At 49.8% G+C, this 19,322-nt stretch overlaps 1 protein-coding gene across 1 annotated transcript in view; it reads left to right on the top strand.

The window, feature by feature from the left end:
* LOC123764086 (intermembrane lipid transfer protein VPS13A) overlaps window positions 1-19,322 on the top strand; it is a 275,027-nt gene that overhangs the window by 237,736 nt on the left and 17,969 nt on the right. Inside the window, 3 exon segments of the mRNA XM_045751613.2 lie at window positions 4,626-4,771; window positions 11,307-11,500; window positions 12,542-12,668. Coding sequence (XP_045607569.2) covers window positions 4,626-4,771; window positions 11,307-11,500; window positions 12,542-12,668 — 467 coding nt within the window.

The following is a 19,322-nucleotide window of genomic DNA, read 5'->3' as shown; positions in this document are numbered from 1 at the left end:
TCTCTTTGGGTATGAAGCTCCAGGGAGCCATAGGGGCTCCCCACAGAAAACCAGCATTGAATGTAATGAAACGCCATTTTCTGGGTGAGCCCCGGAGGCTCCCTGGCAACCCTCCCTCTCACCGGTCGGCAGTTTTTTCGTGTTGGTTGAAGCTTAGCTTCCGAACTGAAGCTTGGCAGCCGGCGCGGTAGGTCTGGGCCCCACCCCCCCTCCCCCTCTCGGGGCGGGGAGGGCTGCGCGAACGATCGGCGCGGCAGTAAAGTGTGATGTTTGCTTGTTTCCTTGGGATTGTAGGGAGTTTCTACCTCTGTTCGGTTTTTTGTTTTAGTTTTTTACCATGTGGGGTTGGTTTTGTCATGCGTACCTTTCTGGGTGCCTGACCCCGGTCGATGGCAGATAAGGAAAACCCCAACCACAAGAGTATTTTCCAGTGCCATTGCTCCCTGAAACCTATCTGAAGGGGCCAGGTTCTGGCACTGGTCCCTGGTAGGTCTGAACTCCTTAGCTAATGTCCGGTCTAATATAACATACATTAGCCCGATAAGCACCAGGGAGCCTCTGGGGCTCACCCAAAAAATGGTGTTTCATTACATTCAATGCTGGTTTTTTTGGTGAAGAACAAGACGGCTGCTTTCCAGAGGGGTCCTTGGGTCATTGATGTTTGGTTGGTCAGGCCAGGGGTGCATCATGTGTGTCCAGTTGTGGCTCTTTATTGTTATTTGCCTGCCTGAGCTTCAGTGGCTTGGGATGCACTTTGGGTTGATCCAGTTTCCCTCGTTCCCTGTTCCAGGGCTCAGATTTCCCTGGTCGTCCGCAAGGTTATTAATTAAGTCTAGCCAGCCTGCAGTCTGGAGACCTGGTCGAGGACTGGGCTGCAGGGATCCTAAGCCCCCACGGGTGCATCATGCGTTGATGCACATGATGCTCATGAACATGATGCATATGAACCATCTCAAGTTAACTTCAAGGTAACCTCCTCATGCCCATGTCATTCGGTAATTTGCTGCTTTGGCTGCCATCTTCAGAATACATGTCTTGGGCTTGTATTCGGGCACAAGGATTTTGGAGGTCGAACAGGGTCCTGGCCACCCGATATTTGGTCAACATTCCTGGTCCTGCATGTTTGTGTGTGGCTTTGGGTCACAGGTTGCAGCTAGTTGTCTCAACTTCGAGTTGAGAAGCACGTAGGGGGGCCACTTCTCGGGTAAGTCCCTCTTTTACTTCTCTGGGGTTATGTAGCTCCAGGGAGCCGATGGGGCTCCCGCACAGAAAACCAGCGTTGAATGTAATGAAATGCCATTTTACTGGGTGAGCCCTGGAGGCTCCCTGGCACCCTCCCTCCCTCTGGTCGCCGTTTCGTTTGATGCTCAGCTTTTGAACTTTGCTTTTGATGCACAGGTTTCGAACTGAGATGTGGGTAGCTGGCATGAGGGTCCAGGGCTTCCCCCTCCCCCTCCCGGGCAGGGAAGGGCTGTGCAGACAAATGGCGCTTTGGTGGTGTATGACTTTTTCTGGTTTCCTTGAGTGGTGAGGGAGTTCTGCCTCCCTGTTCGGCCTCTGATTGTAATTTTCCAACCAACAAAAGTGGGGTTTGTTTTGTTATGCCTACCTTTCTGGGTGCCTAACCCCGGTCGTTCAAGTGCAACTCCAAAACAACCAATTGCATAGACAAGGAATACCCCCAACCACAGGGGGTTTTCCCAGAGGCCATTTCTCCCTATGCCTCTCTCAGGGGGCTAGGTTCTGGCTTATCAACCCTGGTAGGCTAAACTCCATTGACTAATGCCCTAGGTCAATATATCACATATCAGTCCGATAGCTCCAGGAAGCCTCCGGGAAGCCTCCAGGGCTCACCCAGAAAATGGCATTTCATTACATTCAATGCTGATTTTTTGCAGCTTTGCTAGGGTTCCAACTGTATTTTTACTCCAGTGGTTTGTTCCTTTGCTTAGCTGGACTACTCTTTAGGCTGCAGCTTCCATGGGCATGCTAATGTGTGCCAGTGCCTTCCACTCTCAGTTGACTTCTGCTGGCTACACCATGGTGCCTCCAGTGACCTTTCTAGCACTGGATTCTGCAGCTTGCAGTATTGTTGGGGGTTAACTGGTGTTTTTAAGGATGATCCCCCCCAGTAGCTCCCTAATGCTATAGCCTTTGTAATGTCCAAGGCTTATGAATCACACCATGACTTGCGAATCCCACTCGCCTTTTGGAAATTAGGACCAGAATCTGGCTCCCTCAAAGAGGCTGGCAGTAGCCAGGAAAATTAGGATCAACATAGTATAAAGAGAATTACCCACCAGAAATGGAAAGCACTTCAAGACAAGCAATTGCATGGAAACATTTGTAACCTTGACACTAGAGCTCTGTAAACACTCATTACTAAACTGTGTACCTTGCTTAATACACTAGCTCCCCACCATATGGCAGCCTCAGCATCCTAGTTGCCCCAGCCAGCCAATCATCTTAATTTTGAGCTGCCCTATAAGAAAAGCACCTAACCTATGGGGAAGGAGTCAAATAGGGCTGAGAGTCTCACCAGAAAGAGGCAAACAGGGCTGAGAGCCTCACCAGAAAGAGGTAAATCCCTGGTCATTACCGTAGAGAATAAAATCCCACCAGAAAGGAAGTGCACTCCAAAACAACCAATTGCATAGACAACATTTGCCACCTGTATCCGTGTTATATCAACACTAATACTAATGTAAACACAACACAACACTAATGTAAGTAGGTTAGTTACACTTGCTTCTAACAAAATGGCAATTCCAATCACCCCAGGCCCGGACTAGCTAATCCATTCATTCATGCACCTGGTGTTGATGTTATCCAGGCACCAGCCACATGGCAGGGTGTTGACTGCTCATTACTTTGTTGGATGTCCCACTTCCTTGCCGTGCTTGTGTGGTGCTTGGGCAGGTGACACAATGCGCCTGTGCATCTTCTGTGAGCTCAGGTTTTCTGCTTTCTCCTCCTCCCATGGCTAAGTCCTTTCTTTCTTTATTTCTTTCTTTCATGGTCTTTTATAAATAAATAAATAGTTTATTTAGGTAAAAAGTACATACATACAAAATTAGTTACAAGCAGAATGTTGGATTTCTAAATAGAGCCAGTATGTATATGTTGACCAGACCACACACTAGAAAGTGAAGGTATGTATATGTAGTACATATCATGCTACTATATGTAGTAGTACTAGTATGTATTACTATATGTAGTATGTATATTACTAATATGTATGTATGTATTACTAATATGTAGTATGTATATCTATAAAGCCAACAAACTTTGTAAAATCTCTTTATGTATGTACCTTTACCTAAATAAAAATTATTATTATTATTATTAATTATTATTATTATATGTAGTAGTACTAGTATGTACTACTATATGTAGTAGTACTAGTATGTATGTATTATGCCTAAAGCCATTAATATGCACAGCATTTCGGGCAAGATGTTGAGGAAAAAAACACTTAAAACTAATTCTTAAGACTAATTGAGATCAAAAGCATGAATCAAAAGCAATTCATGCATTTAATTCTGTATTCCCTTTCAGCAAAACTGGTTTCTCAGGAGTATAATTATAAGTAGCACCAGGGAGCTACTGAGGGAGCCAACCCCTCCTAAAAAAGTTTTGAATGTATTGAAACACCCATTTCTGGCCAGTCCTCTATTCTTGCCATATTGTTTCCTTCTCTGTAGAGATTGTTGGTATTTTGGGCAGTATGTGCAAGTAGTGGTGAACCAATACTCTGGGTGAGCTGGGCTGCCATCTGGTGGTGGTCAGGTGTTTACCTGGTGCCAGTTATCATGTGTCTGCTTTCATAAGTTTCTTTTCTTATTATGAGCAGTGGGTTGTTTTATTTCACCTGTGATATTCTAGGCAGTTTTCTCTGTACTGTATTGAGTTGATATCTGATCTCCATGCTACCCATGCCTCTTAGGATACACCAGATTCCGATTCTAGTTTCCTGTAGGCATACAAATCCAGAGGCCTGGTTGCATGTTTAAGTCTCTTTGGTACCAGAGCTTTATGTACTGGGGGGGCAGCTAAGGGACCATCTACAAAGGTGCATATCATTACAATCAACACTTAATTATTCTGTAACTCATATGGAGAAAAAACTATTTGCTTTTATTAAGATTCAAGACTCAGCATTTAATTGTCATGGTAAAAAAATGAGATGCTGTGCTTTAATTCTAGTCATTACTGTGCATGCAGATCAATAAAATAGTAACTGAACTTTGATGCATGCAGGCAGGTGTATCTTCTACCAAAGTTTCATGGCTGATGACTGTCAGGGGAAGGTAGACTGAGGTACATAAGCAAAGCTGCTTTAATTATAAATACTTTTCTGTGTTAAACGATCAACTCTGTTTTGATCTTGGTGTTGCAAAGAATATACAATACATCCAGTTATCTTGTAAGACAATTCTCAAGTCATCAGTTGAAGTCAGATATGTTGTGAAGAAATAACAATACAAAATTTAATTTGACAAGGCTTATATATTATAAATTATTATTATATCGGGTATTAAATACATCCAAGAAATAACACAATTTTTAGCCTATAGATATGCAGTATATTTATTTGATATGATATATTTGTTTTTGTTTCTCAGGTGCTCATCAAGATGGAGTGGAAGGCTTTTTCAAAGGAATTGGCAGAGGTATTATGGGTCTCATCACCAAGCCAACTCTTGGGGTTATTGACTCTGTAGCTATGGCTTGTGATGGCATCAGGCGTGCAGTGGACCTTGGTCATGATGTAAGTAAAAGGTATCTTGGATTTTAGGTTATAAAAATTTAAACTTGATGGAATTTAAGTAAGGCAAAGTAGTGTATTTGCATATCATTTTTTTATTGTATTATACAAAAAAACCAGCGTTGAATGTAATGAAACGCCATTTTCTGGGTGAGACCCGGAGGCTCCCCGGAGCTTTACCGGCTGATATGCTAATGTCAGACTTTGGCATCAGTCATGTGTATGGAGTTCTAGGGCCTACCGGGGACCACGAGCCAGAACCTGGCCCCCTCAGAGAGGCAAGGGGAGCAATGGCCTATAGAAACCCCCGTGTGGTTGGAAGCATTCTATGTCTGCCATCGACCGGGTCAAGCATCCAGAAAGGTAAGCATTCCAAAACAAACCCCTATTCTGGTGAAAATTGCTACCTAAGCCGAACTAGTGAATAGAACTCTTCAACAGAAAACACGGAAACTAGTATGACGTCATACGTCACCGCGCCGCTGTCTGCGCAGCTCCCCCCTCCCCGGGAGGGGGAAGGGGGAGCCCCAGACCTCCCACGCCGGCTATCCACCCATCAGTTCTGAGGCTGGATGTCAAAACACGCGAAAAACGCCGACCGGAGGGAGGGAGGGTTGCCGGGGAGCCTCCGGGTCTCACCCAGAAAATGGCGTTTCATTACATTCAACGCTGGTTTTCTGGGGGGAGCCCCGTCGGCTCCCCGGAGCTAACTACCCACAGAGGAAGGTCAAAGGGACAAAACCGGGAGGCGGACACCACGCACCCCCCAAGGAGGCGAGACAACCGGCAGCAAACGCCAACCCAAGGCGCCACAGCCCCGAAAATCCCGGGAACAACACGAGAACCACGAGCAGCAAGGCCCCTGCACGAACACCAAAAATCCATGCCCGAAAGACTGCAAGGCCACGTCGCCCAGACGGCAGCGAGAGCAGCGAAGCCACGAACGCCACAGGCATGAGGGAAGAACACAGGCAGCTTAGCCGCAAGAACACGGCTGACCACCCGGGACACCATCACCCGCGAACCGGGAAGAACAGAACCGGAGCAACGCAAAACGCGCTCCGGACCCAAACGCCGTGGCACGCAAACAACAGCAGAGGGCCGCCACTGAACACAAAAACGACACACCCCCGGCCCGACCAACAAAGCACCAACAAACCCTGGACCCCTCCAGAATGCAGCAGCCCCACCTCGCGCCAGAAAAGATGGAGACTGCTGCCATCAAACAACCAAAACGCTAAAACCGAAGGAGCAAGAAAACACAGCGAACCGACCCCCAGAGGCAAAGGCCCAAAGGAAAGAGCCGATGAAAAAACACACCGGAACCGAAGGGGCACTACCAACCGAGGAGAAGACAGAGCACGCTGACCAGAGACCAGGATGGTGCAAGCGGCGCACGAACAGGCCGGAGGTGAAATGACGCACAAGACAGCTGACTAACGGTGCAGAAGCAACACCAAGACCGAAAGCAAGCTGAAGCGGCTCCGCCTGCGCCGCACGAAAAGAGGCGACAGTATGTGGCAAGACGACGGCCCCCAACCCCCACTAGAAAACCAAGCCGAGAGTAAACCAAGCCAACAAGAAGGACCCACCGAAGAAGGGACAGGAAAAGGAAGGACCGCCAAAATACCCCATACTGCCGCCAAGAAAGCACGCAGGTGGGACACCTACCACGAAGCCACCCGACCACCAACCGGAGGCGAGACCACGAGGCAGAACATAAGCAGCCCCGACAAGGCCCCCCCGAGCCCAGGAAAAAGGCGGAGCCGCGAGAAGATCTCGGGCGCGACCACCGAAACCCAGGCGGCACAAGGAGATGGAACGTCTGCCGAACAGAAAAACTCCGAAGCATGCAAGCCCGCCAGGAGTTCAGAAACGATGGGTCCGACGCGAGACATCGCAAGAACCCCCCCAAAAAAAATAAAACAACAACAACCGGCAGGGCAAGCCAGGAAAACCAAAGAAGGCGGAAGGGTCGCCGCCAGAACAGGACCCGAACCAAGGGGCACGAACAACTGCAACAGACCGAGACAAAGAAGCACATCACAGGACACAGGCTGACCAACGCCTAAGAACACACGCAGAACATTCCTGCTGCAGAAGAGGCAGGAAGAAAGAGCAGAAGCACAAAAAAAAAAAAAAAACCAGGAGAACAACCAGGGGTGGACAATCAGGCAGGGACAAAAACCCCACGCAATCCCCAGGCACAAAACGGCAGCAAAGCGCCACTCCACAACCGGACACAGGAACAAGGACACGCCACCGTGAAACACGGTACCAATGCTCACGTGCAGCAGCAGCAGCAACAGGCACCACTGCAACATGCAACATGTAAATAGCAACTCCCCTCTGCAAAGGCAGAGAACGGAGCAGGCAGACCCCAGACAGGGCCAACGGAGACACGACAAAACCCTGCAGGCCCAGAAACCTGCACCAGGCGACCGACGGCGGAGAAACCCCGCTCGATACCTGCTGGACGAGGTACTGGGAGCTCTTTTACACCTCAAGCCCGGCCCAAGGTCAGGCCAGACCGGCCAGAGGATGGCCCACCAGGCAGCTGCTAGGAGCAGTCCACCGGCCCACATACCCCCACAACCAGGACGGGCCGGAACTGCCATACGAAAACAGGCCAGTGCGCCCTGGAAGTCCACGGACGAACCAGCAAGAAGGCTTATGCTCGCAAGTAGGTCGTGTAACAAGCACAGACCACTGATGGTAATACAGTGTTCCCCAAAAGTGCCAATAGCACCACTGCACTCCACTGGTACTATCCCGCAAGTTCTACCAGATAGGCGGGACCCAAGAGCCAGAGCTCAAATCCTGCAAGCACAGCCAGGAGCCTCACCAGGTGAGTACAGAACCAACCCTACAACCCCCACACCTCACAACATTAAAAAAGGAGGGTCCCCTGAACGACTCCAGCATGGGTTGGACATGCACATGAGGGGGACAGGAAGGGGTGATAAATGGACAGTCACTGGTGTGCGAACGGTCTCAGTCGTACAAAATTATACCTAAATAAAGACAGGTATATGAACACCGCCGCATCCAGCGCCCGGCCAAAAGACGCCAGACCGCAGAAACTCACCTGGCGAATGGTGGCTCGAACTTGACACGACTCAACCGTGCCCAGAAGAACTTGGGAGCACCGCCAGGTGAAGACGCCAGAGCCGGACCCGCAGGAGAACAGGGAGAGGCGAAGGAGGCGGTCCACACCCATGACACAGAAAACCGCGGTGTCCTCCCCACAACTGGGAACCAGGACACCCCTGGCGCAAAGGGGCACATACCGCAGCCAGGGAGAAGAACGAGAGGCGAAGCACTGTAGCAAAAAAGGGCGCAAAACCCCAGCACTGAACCATCGCCCAGACCAAAACAAACTCCACGGCGCATGCGCATAACACGCTGGCCGAACCGCACACCCTCCCTGCGGGAAGGCGCCAGCCAGGACTATTGCACGAGAAAAAGAGCCAAAAGAGGAAGCAGGAACAATAAAACCGGCCAAAGAAGCAAAGAGCCCAAAAAAAGGGAACCCAAACGGGCGACAAGTAGCCCAAACGGCCGACAAGTAGCCCAAACGGCCGACAAGTAGCCCAAACGGCCGACAAGTAGCCCAACAGGGCGACAAGTAGCCCAACAGGGCGACAAGTACTAGGAGCCGACAGACGTTCCAATAATGCGGGAAGTAGCGAAAAACCTTCCCGTACCCTCGAGAACACAGAAGCCAACACTAGTCACGAAGGCGCAGGCGCACCTGAGATCAAAAGTCACGCAGAACCCCATCGAACGGGGAAACATGACAAAAACACCGTCCCAAAAAGCGGGGGAGGAAACATCCACCCACAGGACGGAACCAACCGACTCAAAGGCCAAGGAACCGAGCCCGGGGAGGGGCCGACGTCCAACAGCACGTACGGCGAGTGGGGAGGAAAGACCCCACTCCGCGTAACCACAAGCCCCGCCTAGAGGGGGATAAAACCCCCCACGGGGTCTAACGGGGCCAAGGCCCCCCCAAGTCAGCCCCTCCCCAGCCCCGGGAACCTACACGACAGGCCCCGGGGCCGAGCCGTTCCCCCAAAGCCCCGGCCGTACCAGAAAACCGGGGCAGCCGTGAAAACACTAAGGAAGGGAGCCCACTGGCAGACTCATACAACACGGCTGGAGGAACAGGCCCAAATGCCCCCGTCACTACCCCGGAAGGGGAATTCCCCGAGACTGCCCGAGTCTCAACACCACCAAACACCCCGCCCTGAACCTACAGACGGTAAGGAACCGGATGCAGGCAGGAAGGGTGAACCAGGGGAAAAACGAAATACAACGGGGCAGCCCCGGGGCTCCCGGGGAGGAAACCACGAGAACGTTGCCACCACCAAGGCTCAAGTGCAACGCCCCTGCTGCCCGCACCCGCTTTGTTAGCACAACTGGGTAACCGAGCCACAACGAGCAACCAAACTCGCAGGACACCGGGTCGAAGGTGTCACCGACCCCACAGGCAGCAGACGGAGGCAAAACAGAGAGTCACCCAGAGACAAAAGGTGAGAGCAACCCTCAAACTCGCTGGAAGCGAGGGGGGGGGCTCTGGGGTCACATCCATCGGACCCGCGCGCCCCCAGGGGTTTCCCAGGGTCCCGAGCGTTTACTTTAAGAGGACTCGCGCTCAGGTAATCCCAGGCAGGGTACTGCTAACCGGCACCCAAGCTACCAAACAACTTTCTAAGAGCTGAACCCCCGGGACGTGTACACTCACGGGGACCTAGCAGGGGGTACCACCAGAAATACTCAGAACACAAGGGACACAAGGGGCAAGAACGAAGGCAGACCCCCCCACCAGGTATATAAACAAAAGAAAAAGAAAACCCCGCAAGAGGACAGCGTACCCAAGCGGAACAGAGCCGGCCGCTATGATTGGTAAAGACAAGCTGCACAGTACCCCGCGCCCCACCAGTGCAAACACTGCCCCTTACTCTAAGGCGAACAAGGGAGACAGAACACCCGAGCACACAAAGAGCGGCCGAAAACCAAGCGGTAAACGGCCAAGCAGGGGCAGGACCCAAGGAACTTGTGGAAGGTGGCCCCAAGCCCCAAGGGCAGTACTTACAGGGCACCTAGGGAAGGGAACCCTAGGCGCATGCAGCCCGAGTACTGAAGAATCACACCCGGCTCACGCACCACCTAGAAAACAGACACCACACTCTAGGTACAGTGCTGAAACAACCACTGGAGCCGGAGCACATAACCATTGCCTATAGCATCAGCCGAAGAACTGATGGGTGGATAGCCGGCGTGGGAGGTCTGGGGCTCCCCCTTCCCCCTCCCGGGGAGGGGGGAGCTGCGCAGACAGCGGCGCGGTGACGTATGACGTCATACTAGTTTCCGTGTTTTCTGTTGAAGAGTTCTATTCACTAGTTCGGCTTAGGTAGCAATTTTCACCAGAATAGGGGTTTGTTTTGGAATGCTTACCTTTCTGGATGCTTGACCCGGTCGATGGCAGACATAGAATGCTTCCAACCACACGGGGGTTTCTATAGGCCATTGCTCCCCTTGCCTCTCTGAGGGGGCCAGGTTCTGGCTCGTGGTCCCCGGTAGGCCCTAGAACTCCATACACATGACTGATGCCAAAGTCTGACATTAGCATATCAGCCGGTAAAGCTCCGGGGAGCCGACGGGGCTCCCCCCAGAAAAGCATATTAGGTAAAGGGGTATTTTTAGTGACTAGATATAGTGTTGTACTGATAAATTTGTGCTGGTTTTTATCCAAAAACTTCACATCCATCCCTCCTCCCACCCCCAAAAAAAAATTTCCTTCACAAATTTCATTATTTTCTCTCATGCACAATATTTACCTTTCACATCCTCTGTTGTAATGATGTCCCTCAGAGCTCTTACAGTGGCCATCACTTGCGTAAGGGATTTGTTCTGAAAACAATGTACAGAAATATAAATTGTGTAAACATATGAGAGACAAATACAGTATGGATGTATTACAGACACCTTCCAGAGTACATTTTTTATCTATATGATCCAATAAAATATACACGAGATAATATGAGTATTACCTGTACCAGCATTGCCTCAGGAGGCAATGCTGGTACAGGTACTCCATGCACTTAATCATGGTTGGTGTCTAATATTGGAGTTAAGTTTAAATATCTTAAAATTTTGTAATATAGTATTCCTTATCATCCCTTTTAAGATGATGTACACAGTATGACAGCTGTTTCAATTTAACATAATTATCATAATACTAAAACAAGTGATATTGCTCATAATTCACAACTGAGACTGTATGCTTAGCTTAAAACATTGACTCTCAAAAGGGCACAGCATAAACAAGATGATATGTCACGTATGGTCATATGCAAAGCGTCTATAAATATAATCCATTCTATAATTGTTTCTGTTAAATTCCCACCATTCCTGTGTATAAATTGTGTCACATTTCACCCCCACTCAAACTGTTGAAGACAAAATTATTACATACTCTATACTGTACCTTATTGTAAATATATTATAATATATATATAATGCTTACTTGCAGGTGATTATAAGATCACGAGTGCCACGGCATGTGTCCCCATTCATATCTATGCGTCCGTATGACAGCCATGAAGCAGCTGGCATGTCGCTATTAGCATCACTCTGCCATGGTCATTATATGCAAACTGATTGGTACATTGCACATGCCACACTCTCTGACTCAGACAGACCTGATATTATTCTCATCTCAGATAAGTAAGTTGTAGCCATTTTATAGATTATTTAATTTGCACTTGAAAATTTTAGCCTGTTGCCACATTCTCTAGTTCCAATCAAAACATTTGCATGGTCTTCATGCTGTAATACAGTATGGATTTGTAAAGATGAATTAACATTTTCTTGGCTTTATTTGTAATGAAACATTTATCCTAGTGCATGGTTGGATATTTTTATTTATATGGCTGCTCCTTTGTGTTATGTTGTGGAATATTTTGTTCAAGTTCTTTCAGTTAAGTTCAGATAACTATCAGCCAGATAAAACAAAACATTTGTCAATTAAAATATAAGGAAATTTGAAAATTAGTTTTATAGATGATAAATGCATGCCACTAAACTGATTTAGTCATTCCTGGAGAAAAAGGTAAGTACATCAGCTTCTTAAAATAAATAAATAAATAAAAAACTGATAATATTTTATCATTTGGTCGAAGTGATCAACACCTTTCATGTTGGTATTGTAGTCACAGATTGCGTTTGGTTTGATTACAGTGACCTGTTTCACTAAAGGTATTCCGTCACGGTTGCGTACTCTCGTCCTTCTTTCCACTTGTTTGCGCTCATTTTAAAACAAGCTCATAGTATTCGGTCAATAAATGGAAATTTTACAAATTTTAACATTTTTGACGCCATTTGCGTCATCGGGCATACTCCGTATTTTGGTTTTATAATGGAATATGCGGCATCGAGCCATGAAAGTGTTAATAAGAGACCTAAACTCCTGTTCTGGAAGTCCTTTGTCTGGATGAACATTTCAGTATGTAACTATTTTTCCACTCATTTGGCAAATGTCACACATCACAGTGAATGGCATTTTATCACCATTTGACAGTAGCCACATATCCCAATAACATGGATAACAAAATCTTTTTTTAAATTTGTACGGAAAACAATACTGTAGGTGCATTTGAAAATATGTTATACTGTATTTTAAAATAGTGTCATGTTAAACACTGTATACAGTAGATGGAAAAACTGTCGGTGTTGCAATCCGTAATTATTAAATTTTGTATCCAAAAGGCACATCTTCAAATTGGAGCGCTGTAGTATATGGGGAGGCTGGGACATCAGCTGGAAGGTTGCAGTACGTAATCTACTACATCAGCCAACTCTAAAAGACAATTATATACTATTGGTTCTTAGACAGGTAAGGAGTTCCTGCACTTCATTAGTAATTTTGTTTTGTTTAATCCTTAGGCAGCAGTTATTGTCATACATTGATACATGGGGCAGTGTGGTTATTATCATATATTGATTTTAAATATTATTGTCTGGGTTTTACATGTATGATGCAAATAAGGATATAATAGTTCTGTATGGATGTAATGGAGTTTACCTTGACCCCCATGGAAAAACTCCTGCTACCATTTTATACAGTGCCCGAGTCAATTTTACTCTTGAATGATATTTTCAGATTTACATTTCTTTGATATTTAGCCTTAAAACATAAGCATGGTTGCTAAAAACTAGGAGTAAACAAAAAAATATACCATACACAAAAAACCAGCTTTGAATGTAGTGAAACGCCATTTTCTGGGTGAGACCCGGAGGTTATCTGGAGCTATACCGAGCTAATGTGCATGTATAAAACCATGGCAACAGTCGATGGAGTTCTAGACCGACCGGGGACCAGAACCAGAACCTGGCCCCCCCCTCAAGAAGAGGCACGAGGAGCAATGGCCTAAAGACACCCCTATGTAATTGGAAGCAGTCTTTGCCATCTACCAGGTCAGGCACCCAGAAAGGTAGGAATTCCAAAACAAACTACTGCTGGTCAAAAATTGTAAACCGAAAGGCAAACTAGCAAGCAAAACTCCCAAATCAAAAACAAGCAAACAAGTATGATGTCACCAGAACTGCTGCGCATCTGCCTGCATGACCCCCCTCTCCCCAGGAGGGGGACGAGGGAGGGGGGTCCCAGACCTCCCTTGCCATATACTCTCCTCAGTTCAGAGGCTGAATATCAAAAATGAAAAAAACTGCCGACCGGTGGGAGGGAGGGATGCCGGGGAGCCTCCGGGTCTCACCCAGAAAATGGCATTTCATTAAAGTCAAATCTGTTTTTCTGTGAAGAGCCTCTTTGGCTTCCCGGAGCTACCTAACCAAAGATAAAGAAGAAAAAAGGACTTACCCAGGAGGCGGCCGTCACTCGCTTCTCAACTCGAAGTCGAGACAACTAGCTGCAACCTACGACCCAAGGCTTCACACGCCCAAGAAGGGCCAGGAACATTAAAAAGGTACAGTACTGTGCAGCTAGGATCCTGTTCAACCTCCAAAAGCCCTGTGCCCGAATGTCACCTCTAGGACATATTACCAAAAACAGCAGCCAAAGCCGCAAACTTACGAACATCGTGGGCACGAGACTAGACCGCAGGATTGCTGGACCAAGTAATCTTAAGGACGACCTGGGAGACCTGCACCCTGGAACATGGAAGAAGGGAAACCAGGTCCAGCCAAAGCACGTTCCCTGCCACGAAGGCCGTGGCGCGCCATTAATTGCAAAGAGCCGCAACCGGACTCAAAACACAATGCACCTCCAGCTGAACCAACCAAGCATCAACAACCCGAAGACCCTACCGGAAAACAGCATATTCATTCTTCGCCAGAAAAAAAGGAGACGGCTACAAACGAACGAAACGACCACCAGGCCCGAAAGAGCAGAAACCCCTGTGCCGGAGGAGAGCATGGAGCTCCGTGACCCAACCCCCAGAGGTCAATGCAAACAAGAAAACAGCCTTAGAAAAACAGTCCTGAACCGAAGGGGCCACTACAAACCGAGGAGAAGAGAGAAAAGAGATCACCCGGTCCAACAACCAGGACGGCTCATACGGCACATGAGCAGGCCGGAGGTGAAACAATGCTTGAGAAAGCTTGCGGAACGGAGCAGAAGTGACATCCACCCCGAAGGCAAGCTGCAACGGCTCTGCCAGCGTCACACGATGCGAGGCAACAGTATTTGGCATAAGATGACGGTCCTGAAACGACCAAGAGAGAGAAAGGACAAAACAACCAGATCAGAAATCAAAGACAACCTACGAAGAGACAAAAAGTGACGAAAGGACCACCAGGAAATTTCATACTGCCGTCTAGACGAAACTCGCAGGTGGGATACCATCAACAAAGCCACCTGATCACCATTCAAGTGGTGATACACCCGCGTCAAAAAGACCAGACGCGAAGAGTGGAGGAGAAGATCGAACCAGCCACGTACTGGACCGAACCGATCTGCTGAAAGAGGCGGAGCCGCAGAAAGACCCTCGGGTTCGGACATCGAGCAAGAAGCACATGAAACCAAGGCTGGGCCAGCCATCAAGGAGCCAACAGGACTACTCACCCCTGGTAAGTCTCCAACTGAGCCAGGATCCGGAGCAACAACCGGACCGGAGGGGAGAGGTACAGTTAACTCCACCTCGACCAGTCCAGCCGAAAGGCTTCTACCTCGATGGCTTCGCAATCTGGGAAGGACGCCACATAAACTGGAAAACGCCTTGACCACGCCGATACGAAGAGGTCCACCTTTGGGCGTCTGTACGTCCGGCAGAGCCAACTGAACGAGTCGGCATCGACCGTCCATTCCGTGGCAAGGGGAATGAATCGAGACAGGCCGTCCACCAGGATGTTTGACACCCCCTGAACATGAACCACCAGGAAAGCCAAACCCCGAAAACTCCGCAGACAAGTCACCTGAAGCGACCATCCCCAAAAAACCAAGAACCTCATCGATCCCCTGTGGTTCAGGCAATGAACCACCGAGGAGCAGTCCGAATGGAGCAGGATCATTGCTCCTCGTGCCACCCGAATCCTCTGAAGCGAATGCCACACCGCCGCAAACTCCCGCGGCATACTGTGAGCTTTTCTGAAGGATGGACCCCACCGACCCTGGCTAGCCTGGTGAGCACTTGTCACAAAACCCCAGTCGAGAAATGAGGCATTCGTGAACACATCGAGCGAGGGCTCCGGGAGGCGCCATGGCACAGAACCAGAAAAAACCCGAAGTGGAAGCCGGTGACGTAGCAGCCGACACAAGGCTCCTGGGATCCGAACCCACCGATCGCGGGAGCGGTGGAAGGGACGACCCCGAAGAAACCAGAACATCCGCCGAAGCCAGATCCGACCCGGTGGGTAGACCAGCACGGCGAAGTTCAAGCTCCCGCACAGCTGCTCGAACAACCAACGTGTGACCCAGGTGCCCTCCAAAAACAGCCGGAGGTGGGACCGCAGCCACAACAGCGTTGCAGGAGGGAGAGACAAGGAAGCGGTCCGAGAGTCCCACACAAGACCCAGCCAAGTCCAAACCTGAGAGGGAACCAAATGGGACTTCCTCCAGTTCACCAAGAACCCGAACCCAGTGAGCTGGGAATGAACCAAATCCCTGGCGAGCAGATATGCGGACTGGCTAGGAGCCCACACCAGCCAGTCGTCGAGGTAACCAGAAACCTGAACCCCTAACAGACGCAAACAAGGCACCATGACCCGAGTAAGGCGTGTGAACACTCGAGGTACCAGATTCAAGCCGAATGGAAGGCAACGAAAGCGGTAAACTTCTCGCCCCACAACAAAACCGTGCCAGTCCCTGAACCCCGGATGAATCAGGACATGCCAATACGCGTCCCGGAGGTCCAGAGACACCATCCAGGCACCCGGTGCCAAAAGCAGCCGGACTTGAGACAGAGTGGTCATCCGAAAGGAGGGGCAAAAGGCCCAGGGATTCAGACGAGACAAGTCTAGTATGAATCGCAGATCCACACAGTCCCATTTCGGAACTGAAAACAGGCGGGAAACCCACCTGAGGGACGTTGTCGTTTCAATCACACCCAAGCGAACACACTCCCGAATGACCTGACAGAGCACAGGAGAAGAGACCTGCCCTGTCAGCCCCGATCCCCCCCGAAGGAGGAGGAGCGACTCAATGCCACCGCAGGCCAAAGGAAATGACCCGAAATGGCCACGAATCATGGGACCAGGCGAGAGCAAACAGCGCGAGCCTCCCCCCTATCGCCCCGTCAATGGGGCGACCTGTGAAAGGGCCGACGACCCCTACGAGAGCCCGACCGATGCTCAGAGTGATCACTGTGCCGACCAGACGCCAACGGCTTCAGAGGAGGTGCCGGCCCCGAATCAGGCACTACTGGCTTACGACAACTGAAGGAACCCCAAGACCTGGCATGACCCTTCTGGGCAAGACCACCACGGCCTTCCCGGAGAACCAACAGGTCCGACATAGGCCGGCAAATAGATGAAGCCACTTGCAGATAAATGCACCGCCGCAGATTCTGCAAACAGTAACGGACAAAAAGGGGATGAAAATCTAAGAGCCAGGGCCCAAGCCGATTCCAAAGAGTGGACGAGCATCGCCTGTCGGCATGCGAGACGAGAAGCAAAGAACAAGGACACCGCCTCCCTCAGAATCTGCGCAAACAACTTCAACAAGGCAGCCAATGCCCGAGCTGCCAAAGCAAACACCGGACATCGGGCCAGATCCCAGTTCCTGCACATCCTCGCCGAGCCAGTCCAAAGACATCTCCAGCAGAGAAAAGAAATGCAAGACCGAAGCCAAATGCCCACGAGTGCACAAATCCTCAGCCACCAGGGATGCTGAAAGGGAGGGAACCTGTGTGTGAAGCTGAATTTCACTGACATCATGAGGAAGTACAGAGGCGAACAAGCATGCATTGAGGTGCTCAAATTCGCCCCCTAAGTAAACCTGAACAACCGTAGTCACTTCCCACCATTCAAGCGCACAGGTCCGACAGAACGAATGCCACACCCCTAACGAAAAGAGAGGGCAGTCTACCAACCAGAAAGACTCTGGCATCTCGTAAAACCTCCAGAAAGAAAATGAGGAGCCAAACTCGAAAGAAGAAGGATCCATTACCAAGGCGTTATCCGGGTCTCGCAAGAGGTTAGCCGCAAGGGCTTCCCGCTCCACCTTTGATGTGATGCGGGAAGCCGAAAACCTCTTGAAGGAGGGAACCGAGGAACCCAAGGGAACCTGGAACCGAACCCAGGGAGGAGCCGCACCCATATCAAATTCGTACAGGGAGGGAGGACAGGAAAACCCCTGTCCCTGTAACAACAAGCCCCGCGCCGAGGGTACCAACACCCAAGCAGGGTCAAACGGGGCCCAAGCACCCCAAGTCAACTCCTCCCCAGCCCTAGGAACCTCCACATCAGGACCTGGGGCCGAGCTGTCCTCCAAACCCTCTGCCTCTGGAGAAAGGCAGAGTCCGCCAGAAAAGCCGGGATGAAGGTGGCCCACTGGCACTACCCAAGGGCTCCAGCAGGAGAAACAGGTTGGAATGCCTCTGCTGCCGATCTGGAAGGGGCATTTCCTGAAGCCGCCCGAGACTCACCACCAGGCAAACCCTGCCCTGACTCTGAAACCCTCAGACGTTTGGGAGTCGGCAGCAGGGGGGTGTCGGGGGGAGCAAGATGAACCACAGCAGGGGAAGGACTAGGGGGGTGCAGATGAAACCAATGTCGAGGCGATTAACACCCCCAAGTCCAGGTCCCTATAACCAAAGCATGGCAGCTGCGGTGCATTCGGAAAGGTGTCCAACCTTGTGCGTTGCAGCAACCTAAACCTTGCATGCAACACCAAAGCTGCTTGCACCCGAATATCAATCTCATTGGATTGGGTGAATTGGAGTACAAACATGGAACACCACTCACAGGACTTCGGGTCTAAGGTGTCATTGATCCAACAAGCAGCATGGCGGAGACAAAGACAGTGAGTGTCACCCTGAGTCAAGGTGACACCGATACTAAGAACACAATAAAGTAGCCGTCACAACTGCAAGAAAAAGGACAGGTTGGATAACAACGAACTTTTCACACTAGAGATGCTGTACCGATGATGATACTCTTCAAGACGCTAGTGCTCTCTAGAGTGGAGTACTGCTGCACAATGACAGCCCCTTTCAAAGCTGGAGAAATTGCTGACCTGGAGAGCGTGGAGAGATCCTTTACTGCTAGAATCCACTCAGTAAAATATCTAAACTACTGGGACCGACTAAAGAGCCTAAATCAATATTCCCTTAAGCGCAGGCGGGAGAGATACATAATAATCTATACGTGGAAAATAATTGAGGGGCTGGTCCCAAACCTGCACACAGCAATAACATCACATGAGACCAGAAGACATGGCAGGATGTGCAGAATACCCCCCTTGAAAAGCAGAGGTGCAACAGGTACTTTGAGAGAGAACTTTATCAACATCAGAGGCCCGAGACTGTTCAACACGCTTCCAGTACACATAAGGGGGCATAACTGGAAGACCCCTCACAGTGTTCAAGAGAGAACTGGATAAGCACCTCCAAAGAATACCTGATCAACCGGGCTGTGACTCATACGTCAGGCTGCGAGCAGCCGCGTCCAACAGCCTGGTTGATCAGTCCAGCAACCAGGAGGCCTGGTCGACGACCGGGCCGCGGGGACGCTAAGCCTCGGAAGCACCTCAAGGTAACCTCAAGGTAAGGGGACAGAGCAGCCTTCAAACTCGCACAAGGCGAGGTGGGACTCTGAGGTCTCTTCCATTGGACCACTGAGCCCCCCAATAGGATTTCCAGCCCTTAGGCTGACTGCTAAGGGAAGCCCAGGCGAGGTGCTGCTAACCGGTTATCCCAGGGCTACCAAGCAAGCAAGCAAACTATAAGCTGAACCCCTGCAATGTGTGCAAGCACAGGGGCCACCAAAATCCTACAAGTGGTCCTACCGCCACACTAGGCAGACCCCCCACCAGGCAAAACAAAACAAAAAAGAGAAAAACCCTGCAAAAGCACAACATCTCCAAGGGAACAAA

The sequence above is a fragment of the Procambarus clarkii genome, chromosome 23, assembly GCF_040958095.1.
Source record: "Procambarus clarkii isolate CNS0578487 chromosome 23, FALCON_Pclarkii_2.0, whole genome shotgun sequence".
NCBI lineage: Eukaryota > Metazoa > Arthropoda > Malacostraca > Decapoda > Cambaridae > Procambarus > Procambarus clarkii.
This window is presented reverse-complemented; position numbering and strand designations above follow the sequence as displayed.